Here is a 27,950-nt window from a genome sequence, read left to right on the forward strand (position 1 = left end):
TTCTTTAGCATCTAGATTTTCATAGTTAGCAGGTATTACATCTTTTAAAAAAAAAAAAAAAAAGAACGCCGTTTGTTTTGGAGGGAGAGAAGCAGTGAGAATATTCTCTCACACCTTGGGGCTTTGATCCGTTTTGCCCAGATTTTCTGGGGGAAGGGGTGACGGTGGCTGGGCCTCCCCAGGGAGTGAGCCGCGTCCTTCTGAGGGGTAGATGTCGGTGGGTTGAACCTTCTGGACTATCTCCCCAGTGCCCCCGAATCTGCCTCCCCAGCTCTAGAGAGCGGCCCCAGCACTGCATTGACCACACCCACACGTGTATACGTGTCGGTCAGCGTGTACACGGTGGAGGGCGTAGAGTATCGCCCATCCGTTTCTATGCTCCCAGGCTCTGGACAGGCAGCCACTTGCTGGGGGAACATTCGGGTGATAAAGCAACTTCCTCAAAATGAATGAGTTTCTTGGAGTTTCTTGGGCAGCTTGGTGGAAAGGCACTTGGGATCTAAAAGCCCCACTGCCTGGGTTCTAATCCCCGGGATGCCCCTTCCCAGCAGGGGTAGTAAGGTGGACATAACCTTCCTGAGCCTCAGTGTTTTCATCTGTAAAGTGGGAGTCCCGCTGGCAGTGTAGGCTCTGTGCACAGTGGCTGGTGCGGGTGCCCAGGCACGTGGAACATTTCCACCCGAGGCAGTCTGCGGTTCCTGTGCAGAGGTAGGGATGAGGTTGATGAATTTGGCTGTTATTTTTGCCAACATATTATTACTCTTAGAGCCGATGTGTTTTGCAGACAGAGTTCTAAAAGCTAATTACAGAGGTAATACATGTGCATGGTCAAAATTTCTTAAATCTGGAAGAGAAATTTGACCTCTTTCCACCCCAGGTTAATTCCTGCTAGTATTTTGTTACAAGCGTGTAAATCTTAAAGGACCCGTTTTCTTTGCCCGTATTTTAATGCGTCTTTCATTGGCTTGGTTCTAAGTCTCATGAAGACATTTTGCTAGAGTTGTGGAGCTGGTCGTAATATTGCTGTTGTAACTTTTGCCTAAGATTGTTGTCCTCATCTTGACATCTTAAAAAATGCCACCGAGCCCTCCCGCTTGGTAGAGGGGGGCCAATTATAAGGCAGACTCTGGATGTTTCCGTACCAGATAACAGACCGCCTGGGGCTTGATTACCAGTAATTGTTGCAGAAAATGCGTGTGCTCCCTGGAATGCTAATTATTTATATTCATTGCTTAAATCCAGCGGTTGACAGTAATTCTTTTTGAGTTGCTCTTCAGGCAAAGCAGTTGAAGCCAGAAACAGAGAGTAACTTCTGTCCTGACTCCCTTGCTAAACAGAGTGGTACCTTCTCACGATTAACTTCCTTATGTTATGTTACGTTAAAAATGTTTATTTATTTTTGAGAGAGAGAGAGGAGAGACAGAGTGCAAGCTGGGGAGGGAGGGAGACACAGTACCCGAAGCAGGCTCCTGGCTCCAAGCTGTCAGCACAGAGCCCGACGCAGGGCTTGAACCCACGAACCACGAGATCATGACCTGAGCTGAAGTCGGACGCTTAACCGACTGAGCCACCCAGGTGCCCCATCCGGTGTACTTTAAACAACTGTCCTTGAGAACTAGAAAGGTAAAGAAATTGAAGAAACAGGAAGAAGGCAATGCGAGCCATGGTGGATGTGGATAAGTGTGAACTTTTGACCGAAGCCCTTGTGTTCCTATCTTCTGCAGGACCAGGTGGAGCAGACACCCCCCGTCAGCCCACGAGACCTGGCAGGACCTGGCTTCCCAGCGCAGCCTGACCGACTCACCAATCACCAGGGTAAGAAACGACAAAATCATGGTGACCCAGATGCCCTACCTTCTGACTGTGACTTTGCCACGTGCTGGGGCTCTGTATGCCAAGAAATCGTTCCTGCCCCTCATCCGAGAAGATTCTGGCCTTGGCTCTTCTCCCCTTTAAGGAAAACAAATTCAAAAACGGGGAGAAAATGCGTGGCTGTGAGATCTTCATATACAGGTGCCCCCTGCTTTTGGAAAGTCCGTTTTCCGCTAGTTCGCTTTTGCGGAAGACCTACCTCCGTACTTGTCTTTGCTAACCGAAAGCGATCCTCCAAAGAGGATTTCCACTTGGACAAAAAAGGACTCAGTGTTCCTTTTGCAAGGAGCCAGTATTGCGCGGGACAGTGGCCCCGCCACGCCCCTGTCCCCGAGCTCTACCCCGTGCTAAAGCATCCGGCCATCAGAGCCTTGAGCTGTGAGCCTCTCTGTGTCTTCCCTCCATTTATGTCGTCCGTCCAGAAGCAAGATGTGTCTTAAGCTATTGGAGAAGGCAGAGAGGTGATTTTTGGTGCTTGGAACGCTCACAGGGTTTGTCATATAAATTAACGGTAGCGAGGGGAAAGCTGTCTTTCTCTTCAGTGGGCAAAACTTCACAGTCAGTTCTACGGAGATTTATCTAAGGATGCAACTTAAGGGCAACTTGATGTTACCTATCCAGGGCTCCTCCATGGTGAAATCTTGTGGATTTTGGCACTCTTTTTTTCATGTTTATTTGCTTTTCAGAGAGAGTGTGTGCCCAAGTGGGGGAGGGGCAGAGAGCGAGGGAGACACAGAATCTGAGCTGTTAGCCCAGAGCCCGAAGTGGGATTGCAACCCACGAGCCGCGAAATCATGCCCTGAGCCGAAGTTGGAGGGCTTAACCGACTGAGCCACCCAGGCGCCCTGATTTTGGCATTTCCATATTTGCACTTAGGCTGGTTTTGTGTGTCTGTGCTCTTGGTAATTCTCCACCTTTCTGTGATTTCTTCTGTTCCCCTTGTGTTAATTTCTGATGGGATCATCGTAGAAAAGAAAGGACAGGGGTTAAAAGCAAATTGGGTCTTAGGGATACATGCTTTGATATGGGGCGGGCAGCCCAAGAAGGGACCCAGTCTGGTTTGGGGGGAGGGACCAGGAAAAAGGCACATGACTCACGGTGTGGATTCCTACAGAAGTTAAGTCCAATAAATTGTAGGGTTTAGAGGTGGGAGGAATTAGAATAATCAGGTTTTTTAAATTGCTTAAGCAGAAAGAGGATGGAATGTTGCAAAAATAAAAGCTGGGAGCTTCATAGGAAGTCAAAGAGATGTTTCCTCAAGTGTTAGAAGATTCATAAAACAGTCAGGCTTTTCTGTGACTTTCCTGGTCGTCTTTTTAAAAACTTGTAACAAGAAAGAGGAATATCGTTAATGTCGGCTTTGAAACTTTGGAAAATTTTAATTTATTACATTGCACTGCTTAGCAGTGGTCTCATTTAAGGTGAAATAATCTAAGTTTTGGTATTAATGTTCATACACAAGTCTACGTCAACGCTTTTAGTCAAGAAAATTGACTAGATAGAAGGAAATTTACACAGAAGGAGCTTATTTATTTAGTTTTAAATTATTTATGTTGAGAGAGAGTGTGTACGTGCGCAGGCGAGGGGCAGAGAGAGAGAGAATCCCAAGCAGGCTCCACACTGTTATTTGCGGAGCCAACACGGGACTCAGTCTCACAAACCGTGAGATCGTGACCTGAGCCGAAGTCAGATACTTAACTGACTGAGCCACCCAGGTGCCCCAGAACTTTTTTTTTTCCTTTTTAACGTTTCTCTGTTTATTTTGAGAGAGAGAGCAAGAGTGGGGGAGGGACAGAGAGAGAGGGAGACAGAGAGTCCCAAGGAGGCTCCGTGCTGTCAGCACTGAGCGCCACATGGGGCTCGATCCCACAAAAACGTGAGACCGTGACCTGAGCCGAAGTCGAAACCGTGAGCGTCTGCTCAACCGACTAAGCCACCCAGGTGCCCCTTGAAAGAACTTTTTGAAGCTTAAAGCTTCTTTAAGGTTTGACGACATCCAAGGTGTACTTTCAAGCATCCTGTAGATGTCACGCCTGCTCGGGTGGTGGCAGGGAGGGCTGCACACCGAAGGCAGGGTGGGCTCCACGTGGAACAGAGCAGATCCCCTCTCCTGCTCCGGAGCTCCGCAGCCCATAGTTGAAGCTGAGGGTCTGATGCGTCCCCGCACCTGAGGCAGGGTCTCAGGGAATGAATGAATGCGTCTTCACCTGTGACATTGAACACCTTTCCCTCCACTCCTCAGTAATTCTGCACACAGAGCTTGTAAAACAGGACAGTCAGAAGGACTCAGCCTGGCTGCACCGCAGGACAGGTGATTCTCCATCTCCTACTGAGAAGTGAGCCACCCAAGTCAGCAGGTCGCGTTTCCATACGCAGCGAAGAGAAGTCTGTCAAAGGCTTCGAGGGAAGCGTGTGTGTCACACTCAGGGCGGTGAATGACAGAAGAGTGTCATGAAGGACCGGACACTGTGACGCGCACGATGGGAAGAAATGACAGAAACAGGTGGGCGTGAGGAGCCCACGTGTTGGAAGTGAGCTGTTACACCAACAGTTATTGGCATTTTAATATTTTACTGTTTACTTATTTTGGAGAGAGAGAGAGGGTGAGAGCTGGGGAGGGGCAGAAAGAGGGAGACACAGAATCCGAAGCAGGATCCAGGCCCTGAGCTGTCAATGCAGACCCCGATGCGGGGCTCGAACTCACTAACCGTGAGATCGTGACCTGAGCTGAAGTCGGACGCTTAACCGACCGAGCCACCAGGCACCCCAGAGGGTGCTCAGAGAACTCAAAGGAAAGGGGAAGGTTAATCCACATCCAGAAGCATTTAGCAGGAATCTAGAAAACAGAGGACAAAGAGAAGATCTGCGGAGAAATGCAGACTTCCCAGTGCGTGAACGACGTTTGGACTGACAACCAGCCTGGGCACAGCCGGAAAATAACACGGGGTGTTTTCAGAGGGTCGAGGGAGAAATGGCTGTCTGCCTGAAAGTGGATAGCGACATCTACTGAGAGCAAAATAAAGCTTTTTCGGGCAAACATTGAGCATGTTTGTGACTGGCAATCTTCCCTGAAAGATTGATTGAAAGCTGTACTTCAGTAAGAAAAGGCCGGGAGTGTAGGGAACAGTAGTAAGGTTAAACTGAACGTTGGATGATAATTAGACCCTGGGAGCACACACACGCGTGCGTGTGTGTGTGTGTGTGTGTGTCTGTCTGTCTTGTGAGGTTTGTTCCGTGAGTGATTCTGTCATCATAAGACCCCAGTTGGGGGAAGTAGAATGTAAAACGATTTGAGGCTACGTTAAGAAAAAGTATACTAAGTTACGTACGTATTTTAAAATCTTAGCTGCATCTAAAACATGGATTGTAACTAATGAAAGAATATGCGTAAAATCTGTACTCGTAACCTAGCAGAAGAAGATATAAGAGAATCTGTATTTAATAAAAACAACCGACATCACCAGGAAAGGAGGAAAAACAGGATGTGAAGAATAAAAAGGATGTCAGGCAGAAAATACTAAATAAGAGTGTAGGAGTAATTCCAAGGATATCTGTTAACAGTATTAACAAGCCCCGATTGGTAGAAATACATAGAACCCTGCATCCAACAGATAGACTCTTGATTCTTTTCTTTTTAAAACATTTTTTTTAATGTTTATTTATTTTTGAGAGAGAGTGCGTGAGCGGGAGAGGGCTAGAAAGAGGGAGACAGAGGATCTGAAGCAGGCTTCACGCAGTGAGTGCAGAGCCCGTTGCAGGGCTTGAATTCATGAACTGTGAGGTCATGACCTGAGTCAAAATCAAGAGTTGGCAGCCTAGGGGCACCTGGGTGGCTCAGTTGGTTAAGCGTCCGACTTCAGCTTAGATCATGACCTCGTGGTTTGTGAGTTCAAGCTCCACGTCGGGCTCTGTGCTATCAGTTCAGAGCCAGGAGCCTGTTTCGGATTCTGTGTCTCCCTCTCTCTCTCTCCCTCCCCCACTCATTCTCTGTCTCTCTCTGTCCTCAAAAAATGAATAAACACTTAAAAAAAAATTTTAAGAGTTGGCAGCTTAACCAACTGAGCCATCTGTGTGCCCCCTCTTGATTATCTTCTAAAATCTGTGTAACTTTTTAAAAAGTTGACCACATAGGGGCACCTGGGTGGCTCATTCGGGTAAGCATCCCACTCTTATTCTCAGCTCAGGTCTTGACTTCAGGATTCTGAGTTCAAGCCCCATGCTGGGCTCCACACTGGGCATGAATCCTACTTAAAAAATTTTTTTTCAAGTTAACCACGTGTGGAAAACTGCACTAAAGTTTTTAAATTTTTAAAAAAATATTTATTTTTGAGAGAGAGAGAGAGAGAGAGAGAGAGCGTGCCCATGAGGGGGAGGGGCAGAGAGAAAAGGAGACACAGAATCCAAAGCAGGCTCTAGGCTCTGAGCTGTGGGCACAGAGCCTGATGTGGGGCTCGAACTCACGAACCATGAGATCGTGGCCTGAGCCAAAGTTGGATGCTTTTAGGCGCCCCTAAAACACTAAATTTTAAGCGATCCATGTCATGCAAGCCACGTTCTTTGACCCAGTGTGATTAAATCAGAAGTCAACAGAAACCAAACAAAATGTGTAATCTGCATGGAAACTTTAAAACACACTGTTACCCGACTCCTGGGTTACAGAGAAACTCACGATGAAAATACCAGTTAGTCATTTAGAATTGAATGTAAAATGAGTGTACTTGCAGGTAGGAAGTTGTATGTTGCTGCTAAATTGTATTTGAGACTCCATTTTCAATCTTGGAAGAGAAACGGAAATTAGGAACATCAAAGATGGATAACGCTAAGGAACGTAGAAGGAGTAGTTACAAAAATTAAGATCAGAAATTACGAGAATGGTGAAGAAAGTATCAATGGGTAGGGACCAAGCGAAATGTTAGTCTTTTGCAAAATCTGGCGAAACTGTGAACCTCTAGTAGAGTCCCTCAGGAGGGAGAAGGCACACAGGAAAACCACGCGAAGAACGCGTCAGAGTTCAGACAAGAACACCACGAACGACTTCATGCCTGTAAATGTGAAAATAGGGGCGAAATGGATAAAGGGTCTCAGCAACAAAGACAAAATTGCAACACCCAGTGTTGACAGCGATGTAGAGCAACAGAAACTCTCATTGCTCCTGGGAATGCAAAATGGCGCAGCCGCTTTGGAGGGCAGTCTGTCGGTTTCTTACAAAACTCAGCTTGCTCTTGCCGTACGACCCAGCAGTTGTGCACCTCGGTGTTTACCCAGAACAGCTGAAGATTTAGGTCCACGCAGAAGCCAACCCAGCAATGCATGTAGCTGCCTTCTTCGTCATTGCCAAAGCTCAGAAGCAACCAAGACGTCCTCCGTTAGATGGATGGATGAATAAACTGGTGCGTCCAGACAGTGGAATATTCCTCAGCACTAAGAAGAGGTGAACTATGAAGCCATGGGAAGACAGGGAGGAGGCTGGGCCGCACGGTACTGTGTGAAAGGAGCCTGCCTGAAAAGGCGACATGCTGATAGGATTCCAATTCCGCAATATTCTGGAAAAGGAAAAACTACGGAGGTGGTAAAAAGACCAGTGGTTGCCCGGGACGGTGACGGAACAATCTTCTCTGGGTGGAGCAGAGAAGATTTAGGGCAGTGACAGTACTGACGTTATAAAGACATATGATGTTACCAGGATGGGTATGGCATATGGCATGCACACTACCAGGAGCGAACCCTAGGTCAGCCGTGGACTTCGGATGGTTATGGTGTATCAGCATAGGTTTGTCCGTGGTAAAAATGTACCATTTCAGTGAGTGATACTGACCAGTGGGGAGGCTCTGCATGTGTGGGGGGGGGGCAGTAGGTTTATGGGAAATCTCCATACTCTCCTCTGAATTTTGTCGTAAACCTAAAACTGCTCTAAACAAAGTCTTTAAAAAAAAAAAACAAAAAAAACCCACCAAACTGACACCATTAGAAAGAAAAACTAACCTAGAGGTTACCTAAGAAAATCAAGAGTATTTCTCCTGCACGGCGTGCAGGGGATGTTCCGTGACGTGACCTAATGTATAGCTCTGTGAGTAGCGTAGACAGCACTCAGAAGTTTTAGGTAGAGACATCGGAAGAAATGAGAGAGAATAGTTGAAAGAGGAAAACAAAATGAGACAGTTTGACTCTTGGCAGAACACAAAATCTTAATAAAGAAATAACTCAGAAGAATGGAGTCAGTAATCAGTACCACCCCCTCGAAAGGGCTCAGGGGTTTTGCAGATGAGTGTCACAAAACCTTCAAGGAGCAAATAATTGCCCTCTTTGTATGAGCTGTTGGAGAGGTAGTGCCCAGACCCTCTCCCACTCATCTTACAGTGTTTTGTAGCTTTGCAGGAGACGGTCCAAGAAATCCAGATACAGGCATATTTCACGTTACCGTACAACCACAAGGTCCACGTAAAACATTAGTCAAATTCAGCGGTCGGTCGTAAACATGGAACAAACGTTATGACCAAGTTGGGTTTATTATGATTGTGCAAGGGTGCTTTACCATCGTTACATGATGAAGACTTTATAACACGTTCAGAGATTTAAGGGGAAAAGATGGGCATCTCACCAGTGACCACAAGAACATATACAATTCTCTACTCGTGCGATGCAAAAGAAACGATAAGAGAACAAAACTCTTACTGAACCAGTACTTTCAGAAACCTCCATAACCAGTTTCTAATAATATATTTGTCAAAAATGTACAGCATCCGTCATACACGCAGGAATAATATTAGAGTCGTGTCCATGAAAACCTGGAATCACACTCGAGTGCCAGTTGTCAGTGGGGTCTTAGCCAGTGCAACAGAATACTAAACAAACAAATGACACTGAAACGGAGCAATGAAATCCATGCCTATTTGCAGATTACCCAGACAGAGAATCCGCACAGACTTACGAACTTTTAAAATGCATGAGTTCTGGGGCGCCTGGGTGGCGCAGTCGGTTAAGCGTCTGACTTCGGCTCAGGTCATGATCTCACGGTTCTTGAATTCGAGCCCCGTGTCAGGCTCTGTGCTCACAGCTTGGAGCCTGGATCCTGCTTTGGATTCTGTCTCTCTCTGTCAGAAATAAATAAAACATAAAAAAAAAAAAAAAAAAGAATGAGTTCTTCAAGCAGGGAGATACAATGTGGGATCAACAGATAAAACGGCACAGTATCTTGTGCAACTATAGAAAACAATCAAGAGGCGTAATATAAAAAGAAATCCCACGGACAATAATAGCTAAAATCAGAAGGTATCTAGGAATAAGTTAAACTCGATTCCTTGACATTATATGATGTTGCTGAAGCACATAAAAAAGACGTAAATAACTGGAGCCCTATCCCACGATCACAAATCAGAAGACTTACCTCACAGAGGTGTCACGTTATCAAATTTACCTTTAAATTTAATGCAGATATGACCAAGTTTTGCAGAGTTTTGGTATGACTTGACAGATAGCTTCTAAGTTTCTTTTTATTTTGAAGATTTTATTTATTTTTAAGTGACCTCTATGCCCAACATGGGGCTTGAACCTACAGCCCTGAGATTATCAGTCACACTCTCCCCCGACTGAGCCAGCCGGTCTCCCTAGAGGGCTTCTAACTTTAATGTGGGCGGGTGGTAACAAGGCTTCATTAAGAGTCCTCACAATTAGGAAAGTGTGTGAATGATTCGCAGACGTAGAGACCCAAGGACCAGAACAGACAATCCCGTAAAGAGACCTACCCATTTATGGACATTCAGTGTAGCACAGAGAAGTCACAGCCGATCACGAGGACTCGCAGGGCTGGGCGAGGGTGACTGGAGGATCCCTACCCCCATACTATCCTCAGTCATCAGTTGCCCGTCAATTAAATCACAGAAGGTGGAAAACAGCGGTTTTAAAAAACTTAAGAGTAGGGAGAATCTTCATGCCCTCAGGCTGAGAAAGAATTTCCTCTGTCCAGCTTAGCGCAACCGTAAAGGAAAACTGATGTTTGAGGGCATTGCAAACACGCATCTGTGTAGGGACATAGCGGCATTTAAAACCCTCACCGACGTCAGCCTGGGGGGGGAGAAAAATCATTGTGGTGCATTTAACGTGTGGAGTGTTAGTATCCTCGGCTTATCGCGAAAGCCCTGTCAATAGGAGAAACAGTCAACTGGGAAAACTGGCCAAAAAAGCGTGCGCAGGAGGGCACACTGTGTCTGTGTCTGACTGCGGACACTCACGTCATATGGAACGTGGCAGCGACGGAGCTGGAGAGGGAGGGGGCCGAGGCTCGAGGTCTGTGATGGGAATGGAAGGGCGCGCGCTTCTCGGTCAGGTGTGTCAGTGGGGAGCCGTCCAGCGCCCTCTGTAGGGAGCGGGCTTGGGGTCACAAGACGCAGGCCTATGGGAACCTGCCGCCGACCCTGCGGGGCATCTCCGAGCCTCCCCGGCCCCCCTCTGCGGTGGACACCAGGGTCAGTGCTCGGTTCCCCGTAGCAAGATGCCCTGAGATCACATGACAGAAATTGGCAGCCATCTGGTGCCTCCTTACTGTGCAGGGCGCCCTCGGATGCTCCGATTATGGGCCTTAGGTTTGCGCCATGTGTTGGATGTCGACTCGGCGGGTCGTTCGCAAGGGACCTGCTGTGCCAGACAAAAGATTCTGTGACTTTCCTTGACTGGCCCTTTCTCTGGCAGAAAGATTTAACGCTCTTGTTTGTGTTCGCTTGCTCCTCATGTAAGCAGCTTAGTTTGGGGTGACAGTTGCTACAAACCCCTCACACTCCGGGAAGGGAGGCATTTTCCTTTGAAAAGTTGGCGGCTTGGGGCGCCTGGGTGGCTCAGTCGGTTGAGCGTCCGTCCGACTTCGGCTCAGGTCATGATCTCACGGTTCGTGAGTTTGAATGCCGCGTTGGGCTCTGTGCCGACAGCTCGGAGCCCAGAGCCTGCTTCGGATTCTGTGTCTCCCTCTCTCTCTGCCCCTTCCCCGCTCATCTTCTGTCTCTCTCTGTCTCTCAAAAATGAATAAACGTTTAAAAAAAAAAAAAGTTGGTGGTTTGGTAACAGCTAGAATTGTGCTTGGCTGGCTTTTTAAAGATAACGCTTTTATGGCGGTCAAATACATAGGACAGAAAAACTGTTCCTTTTAACGGTTTTTAAGTGCACAGGTCTGGCATTCATTATTTTCACACTGTTGTGCCGTTATTAGCACCGTCCGTCTCAAAAATTTTATCACCCCACACGGAAACTCTGCATGCCTCAAGGCAGTAATTCTCCCCAGCTCTTGGTAACCTCTGTTCCGCTCTGTGTGTCTACGGTTTCTGGTTACCTCACGTAAGTGGAATCACAGGATATTTGTTCTTTGTGCCTGGCTTATTTCGTGTAGCACGGTCTTTGGGGTTCATCCTGGCGCATCAGTTTCATTCCTTTTATGGCTGAAGGCTGTTCCACAGAGCACACGCTTTATGTTGTTGGCCTAACCGTGAACGTGTGCTGGGTTACGTCCACCTGTAGCTGCAGCAAATAATACCTGCTGGGGTCCTGCTGTCCCTTCCTTTGGGTACAATTAATAATGTGGTCAAGCTTTTTCATTCTTTTCTCTTTTTTTTAATTTTTTTTTTTTTTATTTTGAGAGAGACTGAGACTGCGCAAGTGAGGGAGGAGCAGAGAGAAAGAGAGAGACGATCCCAAGCAGGCTCCATGCTGTCAGCGCAGGGCCCGGAGTGGGGCTCGATCCCACAAACCGTGAGATCGTGAGCTGAGCCAAAATGAAGAGTCAGAAGCTTAACTGACTGACCACCCAGGCACCCCTGGGTCAAGTTTTTCTTGACAATACTTTTGATAACATGAGGTGTCCGAGGATTTTTAGAAGTTTGGCTTTTTCTCATTTTATTTTATTTTTTATTTTTTTAAATGTTTATTGTTATACTTGAGAGAGAGAGAAACAGAGCGCCAGCAGGGGAGGGGCAGAGAGAGAGGGAGACACAGAATCTGAAGCAGGCTCCAGGCTCCAGGCTGTCGGCACAGAGCCCGACGCGGGGCTTGAACCCACGGACTGTGAGATCATAGCCTGAGCTGAAGTCGGACGCTTAACTGACTGAGCCACCCAGGTGCCCTGGCTTTTTCTCATTTTAAACAAGTTGTTTCTGACGGCTGTCGCTGCTCACTGCAGACGCTGAACTGAGCGACCACTCTCACCAGAGCACAGCTGAGCAAAGGTGGCCCAAAGAGCTGGGAGATGTTTCGGGTCCGCTTGTGGAGGGCGCTACAGTTGCCTGCGTGTTCATTTCCAGACCGCGGTCCATTTGGAGACGGGGATATGTGTGCATCACAGTGAAGCCTCTGAAGATGTATTTAAACCAAGGGGCGCCTGGGTGGCGCAGTCGGTTAAGCGTCCGACTTCAGCCAGGTCACGATCTCGCGGTCCGTGAGTTCGAGCCCCGCGTCAGGCTCCAGGCTGATGGCTCGGAGCCTGGAGCCTGTTTCCGATTCTGTGTCTCCCCCTCTCTCTGCCCCTCCCCCGTTCATGCTCTGTCTCTCTCTGTCCCAAAAATAAATAAAAAACGTTGAAAAAAAAAAATTAAACCATTGCCCATGGCCCCTGGAGTCCTACATCAAGGGACCCAGCGGCTCCCGTGGAGACCCCAGACCCCAGCCCTCGGCTCCTGAAACGGAGCAGTGCCTTTCCGCCCCGGCCTTTCGCACTCCTGTCCAACCTGTCACGGCTTCTGGCTGTAGCTTCTTCTCTTGGTTGTCCGTAAGCCAGAAGGATGGTTGTTAGCACGCAGTTTCAACGTGCAGAACTATGTGTGTGGGGGGGGCCCGGCTTCCTTTCCCATAACCGTGTATGTACGGAGAGCAGATGTGTCGTGGGCATATTTCAGGACCTTCCGTATCTCGTTGGATAATCGGTTTGCCGAGTGGAAGAGACCAGAATTAGAGAAGATTGTCAGTAGAGAAGGTGAAGTAGGTCGAGAAAGATTGTTGTGTTTTGTTTCCTCCCCTGTGGGGCGCCACGGCAAATGTCACAGATGTTGGGTGCGGCCAGGCTTTGGACCAGTTATTCCCTATGTCTGGTTTCTTCCAGGGGGGCAGGGGAGGGCCCTGAGACCGTGGGCGAGTTAGTAACCACTTTGCGGTTGAGATTCTTCAATAGCAAATACCCATCTCACATCATTACTGCGAAATACGTTTGATAGGACAGTGATAACTTGGAGTCTCACGCTTGTCCCCACGTGTCTTCGGAGTTTTCACTGTCATCGGAGCCACGTAGGGGAAACTGAGCCGGAGACGTTTGATAACTTGCCCAGAAGTGACAGAGAAGTCACACACTGGTAGAATCGGAATCAAAGCCAAGTCCGTGCAGCTTTACGCTTGGAGGTAACTTAGGGGAAACATGTAGCATGTGCCTGTACATATAAGCTGTCCTACAAGCGTTACTTTATGTACCATATTTACCCCTTTCTCCCGAGATCGTGCGTTTCTTGCCGGTAGGAACCATGTCCGACTGATCCTGAAGGTTCTGCGATAGTGCCTTGTATTTAATAGTTAATATTTAATTTTTTTTTTTTTAACATTTATTTATTTTTGAGACAGAGAGAGACAGAGCATGAACGGGGGAGGGGCAGAGAGAGAGAGGGAGACACAGAATCGGAAACAGGCTCCAGGGTCTGAGCGGTCAGCACAGAGCCCGACGCGGGGCTCGAACTCGCATACCGCGAGATCGTGACCTGAGCCGAAGTCGGACGCTTAACCGACTGAGCCACCCAGGCGCCTCTTTAATAGTTAATATTTAAAGAATGCCTGAACTCACATGCCATAGATGCGTGTGGCTTCCGGAAAGGTCCTGCGTTCCTGCCCCTTCCCTCCACGTGGGAAGTCCTGGTAATTCCAGGCACCTGAGATGAGAAGAAGTTAATGAAGACCTTCCCTTCGTGTGGTGCCGTTTAGGAGGTGACAGGAGAGCTTGGGTTGGGATGACAAAGGACGAAATCAGAAAGTCAGCTGAGAAGACTGTGTGGCTCCTGCCGACCGTAGCTTTTGGACCAAGCTCGAGTCGTGGTTCATTGGATGCCCTCTTACCTACTTCTCCTTTTACTGTGTTATCCACGAGAATATCGTTGACGTTCTACCCGTTTCACACACGCACGCGCGTGCACGCACGCGTAAAAGTAAGTCTTCATAGTGTCATTTCCTCACAGGAAAACAGTGCTGTCCCCTAAAGATAAAGTTCTCTTTCTCCCATTCCCGTTCCTGAATAGTAATGAACATTGGCCTCTGCTTGGACATTGAAGCCAAAAAGTGATTATACTTTTGATTTCTTTTTCTCTCCCTCCATGCCTAATCACCTTTTATTAGGCTGAGATGCCAAAAGGCTAGGAGGAAAATCCTCCCTAATCCTTCTCCCACAGAATGACATCTTTCCACCTTTTGGAATACATTCGGGCCACGTCTGATAATTGCGTTTGCCCACATGATTAATGCTGCTTCTGCAGGATCCGTGTAAATAAATGACTGTAATGCTTACGGTCCTTCAGAAAGGTCATGATTTCTTGCCTCTACCCTCTGTGTCTTAACATGTTTAGGTGACCTTCCTGTTGTAAAAACAGGTTCTTAATCTGTTAACCAGTGAATCCGACCTAACTGTGCTATGCGGTGGGCACTGTTGTTAACCCATATTTACAGGGGAGGAAACCGAGGCTCAGAGGCCAGAAAAGCCACCCAGATCACCCCCAAATGGCTGGCGGAGCCCGTGTGTCCCCGCAGGTGGGCTGCAGCATTGGTGTCTGCCACCCCCCGGCCGCCCTCCGTCCTTCACAGTCCGCTCATGCCTTCCTGACCTTCTGACCCTCTTAGATTTTTCAGTGGGTCAACCTGAGATGATAGCGGTGAGGACTGAATCCCCCTGGTCTCAGAAGCAGCCAAATCGGTTGGACCCCTGCCGCCGCCTCCCCTGTCCTGAACCTGTGCTCACTTCATCCTTTGCGCTTGGAACAGTCCAGGTGTTCACGAGGGGCACAGAACAAAGAGGCACCGAGGTGCCCGCTGGCCCCGCCTTTCCCGGCGGCAGGCGAGCCCAGACTCGACCTCCCCTTCCCGGTTCCCGTGTGGAACCGACATGCTCATGTTTCACGTTTCCTTAGTTGTCAGGGTGCTCGCCGCTCGAGAGCGGGCTTCATCCCTGAAGTCCTTGTGTTCTCCTCGCCTTCGCTTTTCTTCCTCGAGCTCCTTACCTTTCCTGTTTCTCACGTTCATTCAACAAAAATCTGTTACCTGTCCAGGCCACGTCAGGCGCAGGGGATGCAGCGGTGAGCAGTGAGTTTTTAATTTATCGCTCATAGAACACATGGATCTTTTCGTCCAAGGAAGCGTAAATCCCATTTTTGGAAGTGGTGGGTCCAACTTAGATATAGTTCATTATTAAGATCAGTGATGAAAAAGTATCTTTAGATCTCCCTTAGGTAGAGAACTAGAATACACTCTCTCCTAAAGTCTGACATACCCTTTTCCGCTATATTACGCTTTACTTAAATTAACTTATTTTTTAAAAAAAATTTAAAGGGAGACGGGCAGCGGGAGAGGGGGAGAGACTCTATTTTTATCTCCCTTAGGTAGAGAACTAGAATACGCTCTCTCCTAAAGTCTGACATACCCTTTTCCGCTATATTACACTTTACTTAAATTAACTTATTTTTTTAAAAAAATTTAAAGGGAGAGGGGCAGCGGGAGAGGAGGAGAGAATCTAGTTTTTTAATGTCTAAAAAAATTTTTTTTAATGTTTATTTATTTTTGAGAGAGAGAAACAGAGTGTGAGTGGGGAGGGACAGAGAGAGAGAGGGAGCCACAGAATCCGAAGCAGGTTCCAGGCTTTGAGCTGTCAGCACAGAGCCTGATGTGGGGCTCAAACTCCCAAACCGTGAGCTCAGGACCTGAGCCGTAGCTGGATGCTTAAGTGACTGAGCCACCCAGGCGCCCCTTTAATGTTTGTTTTTGAGAGAGAGAGAGAGAGCGCACATGGGGTAAGGGCAGGGACAGAGGGCAACAGAGGATCCCAGGCCGGCTCTACACTGACAGCAGTGAGCCCAATGAGGGGCTCAAACTCATGAGCTGTGAGATCATGACCTGAGCCAAAGTCGGACGCTTAACTGACTGAGCCACACCCAGGAGCCCCTGGAAGAGAGAGAGAATTCCAAGTAGGTGCCACACTCAGCGAGGAGTCCAGTATGGGGCTCGATCCCATGACCCTGGGATCACGACCTGAGCTGAAATCAAGAGCCACATGCTCAACCAACTGAGCCACCCAGGGGCCCCTAAATTAACTTTTTGGTTTTTAAAACCTCAGTTAGCCAGCCCTTCCAAGTGAACATTTTTTGGAATGAGTTATTTTTCTTAGAGAATTTTAAACGCTATCCCCAAAGGAAGCTCTCAGGCTGGAGATTTCCAGCAAGGAAAAGTGAGCCCAACCTGTCCCTCGGGACAGAACGTACTGCTGCCTTCAGAAGTCATTGAACAAGGTTGCCGGTTTCACTTTCGTTGACACGGCTAATATTACATGCCCCCCTGCCAGGTGCCCCCGTCTCTGGGTCGGCTCTCCAGACTCCCAGTTCTCCCCTGCGGGCGGGCACTGTCCACACAACGTCCGGTTAATCCTCTCTGGGGTCCTGCCACGCACTGACGGACGCCTGAGTGGGTTAAATAGTTGGGCGCTGGCGGTGTAGCCGGGAGCCCGCCCAGTGGCCCCCGCAGAACGTGCCAGGGAGCGGTAACTGACACCCGCCAGGCCTGCATTTAGTTCTGGACCAAGAGAGACTTTAATAATAGTCCTGACCTTTCCTGGGGGTGGGGGCAGGGACTGGAGGAGGTGGGGGCACGGGCCGTTGCTCCTTCCATCCTGTGGCTGTATTTCGAATGCATGAAGAACAGTCCCAACCGGCCTGCGGCCTCCTTGGGTGTCAGATGGCTAAAGGCACCGTTGCCCCGTGGGGGTGCTTCCCACTCAGGGGCTCCGTGTCACGAGCCCCAGCTGCTGACGCCGAGCCAGCCTGCCAGAGTCTGCATTGGGCAAAATGGTTTTTACCCACCTCGGAGCACATGGGGAACACTGGGTGACACTGGCTCCCTTACACGTCCCACTGATTGTGCCCCTGCCCATTCTCTGTGTGGCTGCCACTGGTTCTTTCGTTTGGTTTTGGTTTTGTGGTGGTTTGTTTGTTTTGTTTTTGTTTTTTTGTTCTTGTTTTATCTTAAAACAGTCTGGGAAGATGATTCTGTGCCTCAGACACTTGGGTCTTTCGGTTGTTATGGGCAATTAAATCAGTTGTTGCCCTCAGATCTTCTCGTGTGTGTGTGTGTGTGTGTGTGTGTGTGTGTGCATGTGTGTGTGTGTGTGTATGTTTTCCTCCTGAAAACTGATCGTACCTGGTTTCGTTTCATACTTGGTCAAGTAGGTATCTGTCTTTCCAATTTATTTCTAGGCTCCTTGAGACCAGGGGTCATGTTTTCGTTTTTTAATCTTTAGATGGGGGGGAGAAAAAAACCCAAAGAGGATGTTGGATTTTTTAGCCTCACCGGGGTAGGAACTGAGGCTCCACGAATAGCTGTGTGACTTTGCGGTGGGTAATGTAACCCAGCTGAGCCTTGGTTTTCTCATCTGTGCAATGGGCTTGATAGTCTGTGGCTCGTGGGTATGGTACAGGGTTTATGAGTAATCCCAGTGAATGTTCGCGTTCTGGCCCCCCGCTGCCTGCACACTCTCTCTCTGAATTACTCTTTAATCAGCACACAGGGCATTGGACACAGCAGACAAGGAGTGTTTGTTCAAGGGAATACTGCGTCCCGCCTTGTCCGGGGCCCGGTGCCTGCTCCTTGGAGATGTGAGCAGGGAGCCCCTGACTTGAGAAATGTACCCTTCTTGTTCCATCTGGAAATGGAGCCCCTTCCTAGTGCAGAGCCCGCTTCCCACCAAGCCTCGCTCCTCATGTTCCAGTGTCTCCGTGGGCCACACCACGGGAGAACGGGGGTGGAGGGGGGGAGCAAGGTGTGATGTACGGAGCAGCATCTTCTCATGAGAGGTTCAGAGGCACCCACAGTCGAGCGGGGAAGCCTGAGGCTCTGGGGTGAAGGAAGAGTGTGCTTTCAAAGGGAGAGACATTGTTCAGAGCGGGATGCCCCACGCACTTCTGGATGGGGGCAGAATTTGCATCTTTCCCTTGGCCCTGTGATCTCAGGGATGAGCCCTTAGGCCCCACGCCCTCAGGGAGGCCCACAGGGGTCCAGGTCTGGCCTGCTGGGTAAGCTTCCCGCAGAGCCCCCCTTCGGGGATACACGTCAGCCCTCCTTGGAAGCAGCCCATCTGGCCTGTATCCATCTGGCGGCTTGTGTGTAACCTGCCTGGTGGGCCTTTTTCCAAGGAGAGGAAGGGTTGGAGGCTCATTAGCCCCCAGGGAGTTTGGGAACGCTGCCTGGCTGACTTTCTAGAAAATTCTACAGCTTGATTTATGGAGGCTGGGGACTCTAGTGTTTTAGGTATTCAACTAAAATTTACTGAGCACCTATTGTGTGCCAGGTAAGAAATTAGATGAAGCAACATAAATACGTATGGAGAGTGTAAAAACCAAGCCCACAGCCTCCCACTATGCTCCCTCCTCCACTGTTCTTGGCCCTGAAACCTGGGTCCAGAGGGACCTTGTCCTGGGGCATTAATCAGAAGGCACTGCTTAATTTCCCTTAATTGAGAAATCATTATCATAAGAATAGTAAGTCCTCAGGACCTCCATTCATTCCCTGCAAAGACTTGGATTCAGATGCATCCAGGTGAGCCCCAGGGAGCTGTTAGCTGGAACAGAAACCATCCAGGTGCTCCTGGGAGGACACATCTGGATAATGAGACCCTGCCTGCCACCTCTGGAACGGCCCTCTTTCTGGTTAAACCTTGTTTCCTTCCACATCCTGGAAAGCCAGCTCCTGTCTCCTGGGCGTTGCAGTTCTGGGAGTTGTGCCATTTCTTGGAATCGCCTGGTACGTTCTCCTGGAATGACTTTCCCCATCCTGACGCCTTGGAAGTCAGGCTCTTCTTAGAGCCGAATGCCCTCTAGTTGACTGTCTTGCCTGTACACAGAGATCTGGTTTTAAAACCCTTCTCTTCCGCCTAGAGTGGGCATAACGGTCGTAGGAGAGTGGCCTCTGGGACACTTTCCTGGTTTGGCCACTGCCTCCGCTGAGGCAAGGTCCTCTGTCTGGGGACGCACACCGCACCTTGTACTGCTGTGACCGCCCCCTGCCTGTCGCTACCCTCTCTCGCAAGGTGCTGCGTCTCGGGTGGGGTTCCTTCCTTCCCTCCCCTCGGTTGATGGGAGCCCCTTTCTGCCAGGATCTTGGCTTGCTTCCTTCGCGATGTCTCCGCCCTCGAGCCGGTGGACGCAATTATTTTTCCAGAGGCAGGAAAAAGTTTCATCTCCGTCCTTGCGACTTTAGGGTTCTCGCGGTCACCCTTTGCCGAAGCCGGCGGAAGGGACTTGATCCTCTCAGGTGGCGGGGACTCGTGTCTGTTTCGCCAACATCTGTATTCCCAGGGCCTGGAACGATGTCACTTGTGTATCAGGTGTTCAGTCAGTACTTGACGGAGGAAGGAAGATATTGGCCACACGAATGGATTTTACGCTTATGGAGTTAGATTCACAGAAACAGAGTGTTAGTGGTGAATGAGATAATAAAGACTCCCCACTGTCTGATTGGCCTTTAACACTTTGCCTTTCCGAGAGGACAGTGCTCTCGGCGAGTGATGGACCTTGGCCTGGATTTTCCCTCTTCACCTCCAGTGTGCTTGCACTCATATTTTTAGGATTGATGGAAAGTGAGAACCTTCCAGAGTGACAAGCTGTTTGCACAAGTCTTGCGCTCGGCTTGTGGCTGCTTTATGATGTCACAGAAGAAGTAAGGGTCTGTGCCAGAGTCTGGAGAAGAAACACAGTCAATCACTAAGGAGAAAGGTGCAGTTAATTTTCGCTTTTTTTTTTTTTTTTTTTTGAGTGATGTTTTGTGGGCATGTTTCTGCCCTTCTCCCCCAACTAATTGTCTTCTATTAAGTACAAATAGAGACGGTACCCCTGAGTCTGTACTTCTTTTTTTTCCCTCTAATGTGTAGCTGAGGTCCTTCCCGGAGAGGAAAATTCTTTTCCCATGTCGTATTTGCTTCATGGTGCTGAACACAACCGCCTTCGCAGACCCGAGAGAAGCTTCGGTGCCATCTAGATGCTCCCTTGCAACAACACGCTACAACACGGCAGGACACAGTCCAAGAAAGAAGGAAAATTTCCACTCTCGCTGGGTCGTGTTCACTCAGCATCACATTCCAGCTCTTGAATTTCAATGAGCGGAATCCCTGAGGGAAGTGAGGGGCTTTCCTTTTTAGGGGAGACGGAGTGGGGGGATAGGATTATTTGACCGTTCTCTAAAACACATAGATTAAACAAATGAATCTCACCGGAATCAAAGTCCAGTGATAGCGGTTAATCATTATCTTCACTTTTTTTTTTTTTTTTTTTTTTTTGCTCGTTTGCTTTGGTCATAGTGCTGTCTGGCCACCGGAATATCTGCATTTCATTCTAGGATCTGCCCTGGACTTTGTGACGTACCCTTCCCTCTGAGTATTGCAGTGCTCTGGGCTGTCGCGTGGCCCCGGAGGGAAGAAGGAGGAATTTGTTGGGACGCCTGGGTGGCGCAGTCGGTTAAGCGTCCCACTCTTGTTCAGGTCGTGATCGCACAGTTCGTGGGTTCGAGCTCTGCATCAGGCTCTGTGCTGACAGTGCGGAGCCTGCTTGGGATTTTCTCTCTGCCCCTCCCCTGCTTGTGTGCTGTCTCTGTCTCTTGTCTCTCTCTCTCTCAAAATAAAAAAACTTAGAACTAAAAAAAAAAAAAAGGAGGAGGAATTTGTCAGGATGGGGAGACAGAGCCCAGCCTCCCTCCCTGAAAGTCACTGCTGGCACCATTCTGGGCCACTTGTAGGCCTGGCCACACTCCGGGGACACGTGGGAAGTGGACACAGCTGTGAGTGATCATGGGCTTACCCTATTTCTTACAGGTTCTGTCCATTCAGCCTCCACTTAGGGTTGAGCATCGCCCAAGCCATCATAAGATGGACACCTTACCATAAGATGAATATTGGCGGGTCGGGACAGCTACCTGCCGCGTGGTCCCCAGGACTGGAGTGGACGAAGCATATGTATCTGTACCAAAAGCCAGTGTTTGTTAGGAAGTGGGATCCGTGTTCAAGTGCAACTTCTGAAATGAGCATCCTGGTCCCGGACCTTCCCAAACCAGTCTTCCTGGGGCTGCCTGATGAGTCACCCGAGAAGCCAGCCCCAGGGTGTCTGCGTCTCCCCCACGTCTCTGGGGCCTGGGGATTTCCCGAATCTTGTTTTGCCTCGTGGCTAGGTCCTGACACCCATCTCTTAGGTGGAATAGCTCTCTTCCGGACGTGACGCTTGACTTCTCTGCGCGGCTAAACCCCTGTCCCCGCTGGTCACCGTGGGCCACATTCTGCATTGGCCCCCAGGAGCCCGCCCCTGTGCTGGCCAGCAGGGGTGAAGTGTGCATCCTTTCTTCGGCCCTGGTAGTGGGGATGGCGGCGCGGGGGGAGGGTGGCTTTGGCCCGAGCACCTCCGGGAGCGTGACCATCAGGGCAGGCTGGCCTGGCCGAAGGCACCATTGTCCGAACAAGCACCCTGACCTTTCTGAAAGAAAACAGATCGGACTTCTCCTGCGAGCTTTTGCGCCAGCAGCCGTGGGACCTTGACCCCACTGAACATGAGGGTGTTTGTCTCACTGTGAAATCGGCATTATTGTCCCTGTTGTTATTTTGAGGATTAGTCATCAGCGATGTGAAGCGTAGGGGCACATGATACGTACTTGGTAACTGCAGTCACGGGTGGTTATCGCCACTGCGTGTGGACACCCAGGTCAGAGGTCAGGCTCCCGGTGAGGCCACCAGGTCACCGTGTGGCACATTGGATTTCCACTCCTTTGGGTCTCACTTTGCTGAACCATGCAGGATGATTCACCAGGAAGCCACACCTCAAATACTAGGAAGGAAAGGGAACCGAGTCTGCACTGAGACAGGCTGAACGTGCAAATGGCAAATACCAACCTGCATCGTGTATTTCCAGTGTTTTCCTTCGAGCTTTTTTTTTTAAGTTTATTTATTTTGTTAAAAAAAATTTTTTTTTAATGTTGGCTTATTTTTGACAGACAGAGCATGAGCGGGGGAGGGGCAGAGAGAGGGAGAGAGACACAGAATCCGAAGCAGGCTCCAGGCTCCGAACTGTCAGCACAGAGCCCGACGTAGGACTTGAACCCACGGACTGTGAGATCATGACCTGAGCCGAAGTCGGTCACTCAACCGATTGAGCCACCCAGGCGCCCCTATTTATTTATTTTGAAAGAGAGCATAAGAAGGGGAGGGGCAGAGAGAGAATCCCAAGAATGTTCCGTGCTGTCAGTGCAGAGCCCAACATGGGGCTCGAACTCATGAACTGTGAGATCACGACCTGAGCTGAAATCAAGAGTCTGGACACTCAACCAACTGAGCCACCCAGGTGCCCCTGCCTTCCAAGTTTTGAAAGAGTCCACGAACTTGAACACGTTTGCCTCCTAGACTGTCTTTTGAGTACTTCCTCGCCGGCTGTGTGTGCAGGCAGGACAGGGGCTGATAAATCTGGGAGTCACTCAGTCGCTGACTGGTTGTCAAGGCGGTTTCTGGCATCAGGGTTTTGGAATTGTGGGAATCCTCCCTCTTTCCATGTGGGACGTAGGATTTCACCCGCTCCTTCCTGAAATACTGATTTTCCTCCATCCATTGTTAACCTGGCTACATGCAGGGAAGGGGAGGGTGAGGGCATCTGGGCAGCCCTGGGCAGGTCAGCATCCTGGGAACCTTGGACGGTGTCTCCCCTTGAGTCGGGACCAAAAGGAGCCTGAATGCATCAGACCAGGGTGGAGATGGGACCGGGGCTCCCTGCCAGTCCGGCAGCACAGGAAAAGCACTTCTCTAGACAGAATGTGTGTATCTACACACAGCTTTAAGGAAAACAGGTTACATGTTTCATGAAAGCAGGGAATCGGTGATCTACGTGGGTTTTCTTATCTGTGGAGCTATCTGCTGGGGCCCTGCATCTGTGACTTGCTCTGGGAAGCTCTGGGAGGGCTCAGGATGCAGTTCTAAATTAGCAGAAGAGAACGCCAGAGCTTCTCACGGAAGGAGAGAGGTGACCAAATAGCCAGCAGCCTCCCTGAGGGAACAGTCCTGCATTTGGAGTAGGGGAAAGAAAGGCACCCCAAGACGAGTAGAGAAGGTGTCACCTGTAAATGAAAAGGAACACGTTGGTTCAGCCTCAGCACATGGAGAGGACTGTTTCAATTTCAACCTTGTCCGAGCGGATCGGACCCAGTTTCGTGTCACTGGATGCCCCTGAACGTGCTTTGGGGCTGGCAGTGGCATTGTGGGCTTGGGAGGCCACGTATATCTGCTGAGTGCTGCCCCAGAACCCAGCAGCAGGAAGTGTAGGAGGTGCACATGTGGAGTTGAAGTGAAACACACCCCCACACATTTTTCCTGCTGGTGAATTAATCAGCTTGTTGATAGGTATTTTCTCAATTTATTGGCACTGACAGTGGCGGTTGTCGTCGTCTATGGGAGGTGGGTGGAGAGGAGAGTACCATTTCCCACAAAGGCTGGAAAGCGAAGTTTCTCTTGTACATGCTGAAAGGTCAGGAGACGTGAGTGTGTGGCTGAAGCTATATATATGTAGTTCTGTGTATATGCTGGACGTAATTCTAGGGTTTTTATTTCCTGCTTCAAATCCCGCCTGCCTGTAGTAACCACCGAAATAAAGCATTGATTCAATTTTTTTTAAACGACTCGATATAGAAATGGCATTTATGTTTGTATTTGGAGAGATGTTTAGGTGATCTGCTTTTAGGGTTTCTGAATATCTGTAACTATCACGAATATGAACAGAGGTATACTCTTAACAGTGTAATACCTGATTTTCTTATTCTTACTTATGTCCCAACTGTACCTATTAAAAATTAAGTACTTGTGGGGCATTTGGGAGGCTCAGTCAGTTAAGCATCTGACTTTTGATTTCGGCTCAGGTCCTGATCTCACGGTTTGTGGGATCGAGTCCTGCATCCGGCCCTGCGCTGACAATAAGGAGTCTGCTTGGGATTCTCTCTCTCCCTCTTTCTACCCTTCCCCCACTCGTGCTCTTTCTCTCTCAAAGAAACGTTTCAAAAAAGAATTAAATACCTGTGAGTGGAATCTGTGAGGATAGAGATTCATTGGTGTGCCAAAGGCATTTCGGTAGAATGCCGACTTCAGTAGAATTAAAACCTGCACAAGGTTTTAATTGCTCAGAGGTCAACAAAAACGGCTTGCCCAGTGAACATGGCTTAGGTTTAAAACGCCTTCGCAGGCTGGACCTTTAGTTCCCGTCCAGATAGAAGCGTGTAAGAACTTTGGCCTTTACATATGTGTTCGGGATTTTTCAGCTACAGCACTGGGAAGAAATCTTCCCCTTACCTCTGCTCTGACTCGGCACTTTCCAGAAGGGTGGGTTCCCCCCTCCCCCCGGCAAGCAATTCTCTGACACCAGCTACGTGTGTCCATACTGGGTTCAGTCATTTACTAGAGCGTCCACCGGACTCAGGCAAACGGCTTACTAATTAGGTTACTAGTTTGTTATAAAGGATACAGCTCAGGAACAGTCTGTTGGAAGAGGTGAGTAGAGCAAGGTATGGGGAAGAGGTTCGGGGCTCCCGTGCTGGGCACGCTACCTCCCAGGCTCCTCCATATGTGCACCAACCTGGGAGCTCTCCAAAACCTATGGGGTTGGGAGTTTTGATAGGGGTGCTTCACCACATACGCACAATTGATTACATCATTGGCCACCGGTGATGAGCTCAGCGTCCAGCCCCTATGTCCTCCCCCCCACCCCACCCCCCGAGGGCACAGAACGGGACTGGACCCTTCCAAACGTATAGCCCCGTGATGATCGTGATTGGCTCCCTTGGCAGCCAGCCCCCAGCCCGTGGTTACCTGGTGGCTTTCCAAAAAGCACCTCATTAATATAAACTCAGGTGTGGTTGGAAGGGGCTCATCATGAGTAACAAAAGGTGATGTTTTATAAAAGAGGATCCTTTCACCTTTATGAAAGCCCTGGGGCTATCTCAGGAACCACTACCGATGACAACAACAACAGTAACAACAAAGACCAGACATCAGAACAAAAGATGCCCCCATTGCTTTTATGGTTTAGAAAATTATAAGGATCTCAGGAGCCCAGTGCCAGGATCCCCAAGATCTCTGTTTCCTCTTCTGTCACAGCCTCACAAGTACCATTGATTCTCTTTTTCTTCCTTGTACTTAAAATCACCTATCACTCTTTAGGGATTTAGCATCTTAAGCAAGCCTGCCCCGCCCTGCCTCACTTACCAGCCCACCTTCTAGACGAAGATGGGAGGAAACAGACAGACATTGCATGTTAACAGGTGCTCACGTGGGTCCGGGAAGAACGGACAGTATACACGTGTATCTTGAACACCCCGGGCACGTAGCGTTTCTTTATGGTGCCAGTGAATGCAGTGAAGCGGATTCAATGAATGTCCTGTTTCCTAGCCAGTGAAGGAGGCCACTAGATGGCGCTGTGGACCCAGCAGGGCGTACAGGGAGGCTCCTGGGGCTAGAAGGCCGAGCCTCGCCTGTAGCTGGCGCTCTCCTCTGTGCCCACAGTCAGCTGGTGAGCGCCTGGCCGCCTCCTGGTTGGCTTACAGAGGACGTGTGCCCCGAATTATCTATGAGCCAAACACGAATTTGGTTCACCGACTTTGTATCTGTTTTAGAAGGAAAGCTTCCTCCGGGTGCTGATTGATGGCAGTGAGGCCAGGCACGCATGTGGGTCTGAGATCAGATGAGCTGTTCAGATATTTGGGACAAAAGTCAGTGTCCAGTTTGGGACTGGGTTATTTGCGGAAGCAAAGCGTCTATTAATAAGTTGATTTACAACCGTGTTGTCTGACCTGTATTTGTGCGGTAAATACATCCTCCTGAATCCGCGTGACATGAGATGGAGTGTGTAAAATTGTTTTACCTTCCCCTTCATGTGCCTTCCAGGGGCGGTGCGGTCTCATGGAAAGTATTTTGGCATCAAGTTTGCACCAAATAGATACTTAATCTTAGCACTCATTTCCAGAAGCATCTGTCTTGTGCTCGCCCTATGTGTTTGCTTCTCTGCAGAAGGGCTTTCACGGGGCGGGTGGTTGATCTCTGTGGTGGGTTCATGTAGGGACCACAGGGACAGGGAAGGCGGGTAGTCATCCCGCACGACACGGGACGTGCTCACAGAATGTGAGCCATTCCGAGCGTTTTTGCGAGAACTGAGTGTCATGTCAGTAATGCCTTAGTGGATTCCTATACCGTAGTTCAGTAAGTTTTCAGGGAACATGATGGCGAGTGTCTTCCTTCAAATTAATACTTTGTGACCCCTGCTTGGAAGATTCCATTGTTAGCCTGCGCTAGATTTAACAGAGTGTAGGTAAAATCCCAGAACCCTAAGTGAGTCTGTTGTCTGGACAGGTGAAATGCTAATTGAGCAACAGGAATTTTAAAGTTTGTCCTGGGCTAGGATATTTTAGATTCTTTAAAAGGTTTGGTTTTGGGGCGCTGGGGTGGCTCAGTCAGTGAAGCGTCCAACTCTTGATTTTAGCTCAGGTCAGGATCTTAACGGTTTGTGAGATTGAGCCCCAAGTTGGGCTCTGTGCTCACTGCGTGGAGCCTGCTTGGGATTCATTCTCTCTCTCTCTCTCTCTCTCTCTCTCTCTCTCTCTCTCTCTCCCCCTCCCCCAATTGTTAGCCTGCTCTCGCTCTCTTTCTTTCTCTCATAGTGAATAGACATTAAAAAACAACAAAAAAAAGAACTCTAACAGTGAGCCTCTCTTTCTGCCTGACTCCTCAGGGGGGACGGAAGTGACCGTGGTGGCCACTGTATTCTGCTGGGTCTCCTGGTTGGGGGCACATGTGACTGACAGCCAGGTGACACCCCAGTGGCCCATGATGACCCTCCCCCAGCCTGCCCATGGCATCCAGCCTCTCCCTCCCCTCCCCTCCCCTACCCCCCACCCCCAGGCATTCCCGAAGGCTGGATGGATAGCTTCTGTGAGCTCCGTGTTTCACCCCATATTGATTCTTAAATGGTCGTTAAGAGAGAAATACTGAGTTGTTTGTAAGATGAGTTAGGGCGGCCTAGGCTTAATTGTGTTCCAGAGCTCAATCGGGCAACTATTACATGGAAGCTAAATGTGAGTGCAGGATGCATTCTAGAACCTTCCTGAAGCCCCGGACTCGTGAGCCCTAGTGTGACTTGTACCTTTTCTGAGAAGGCGGATACTGTGAGGTCTCCGTAAATACCCAAGTGGCTGGCTCTCTTCAGGCAGCCGTCTGTTGGTTTTGTGCTTGCCGAGTTCTGCTTCCTCAGTTTACAGATGTGGCCTCCGGACAAGGGACGAGGGAACAAGGCTGTGTGCGTACCTCTCCCTCCTGGGGTCTGGATTTTCCCACTCCTCCCACGTAGCTGCCTGCCCTCTGAACCCTAAGCAAGAGCTCTGCCTGCTGACTCTGGCGTTCTCCTTTGTGATAGATTACTTATTGATTACACGGCAGTCATGAATTACTAATTCAGCCCTGTTGTACTTCTGATATCTCGCCGCGGGATTAATATTTGACCGTGCACAGGCCAAGCGCTGGCAGCGTCTCCTGCCTTCCTGCACGGGCCCTGGGGACGCGAGGCCCCGCTCCCAAGTTTCTGGTCGGGATTTCGGTCCGTGTCCGCTCTGCTCAGACAGCTCTCGGTGTTCTCAGTTCCAGCAGCGAAACCGCATTCCTGCTGTTTCAGAAGCATCCGATGCTCTCCCGTCAGTCCGTGTGTCCATCCTGCTCAGGGCCCAGTGTGATCCATCTAAAGCCTGCTGTGTATAATCACCCCGTCCAGGCCTTCCCCAGACCCCTCTCCCTGGCACCATTGCCTGCAAGGTACAGAACA

The 27,950-nt window shown here is 49.4% G+C and overlaps 1 protein-coding gene across 8 annotated transcripts in view; it reads left to right on the forward strand.

Annotated features, from left to right (window-relative positions):
• The window catches only part of GRB10 (growth factor receptor bound protein 10), a 183,395-nt gene that overhangs the window by 85,363 nt on the left and 70,082 nt on the right, over positions 1-27,950 (forward strand). For 5 of the 8 annotated variants that reach the window (XM_058725535.1, XM_058725529.1, XM_058725532.1 and 2 more), the window contains one exon: positions 1,725-1,815. Coding sequence is in view for 4 of the 8 variants with exons in the window: in XM_058725529.1 (XP_058581512.1) it covers positions 1,725-1,815 (91 nt within the window). In the remaining 4 variants the exon portion in view is untranslated. Of the gene's footprint in view, positions 1-1,724; positions 1,816-27,769; positions 27,941-27,950 lie in introns of those variants that run through there. The other 3 variants (XM_058725536.1, XM_058725533.1, XM_058725534.1) reach the window with 2 other exon arrangements.

Source organism: Neofelis nebulosa, chromosome 4 (genome assembly GCF_028018385.1).
Source record: "Neofelis nebulosa isolate mNeoNeb1 chromosome 4, mNeoNeb1.pri, whole genome shotgun sequence".
Classification (NCBI taxonomy): domain Eukaryota; kingdom Metazoa; phylum Chordata; class Mammalia; order Carnivora; family Felidae; genus Neofelis; species Neofelis nebulosa.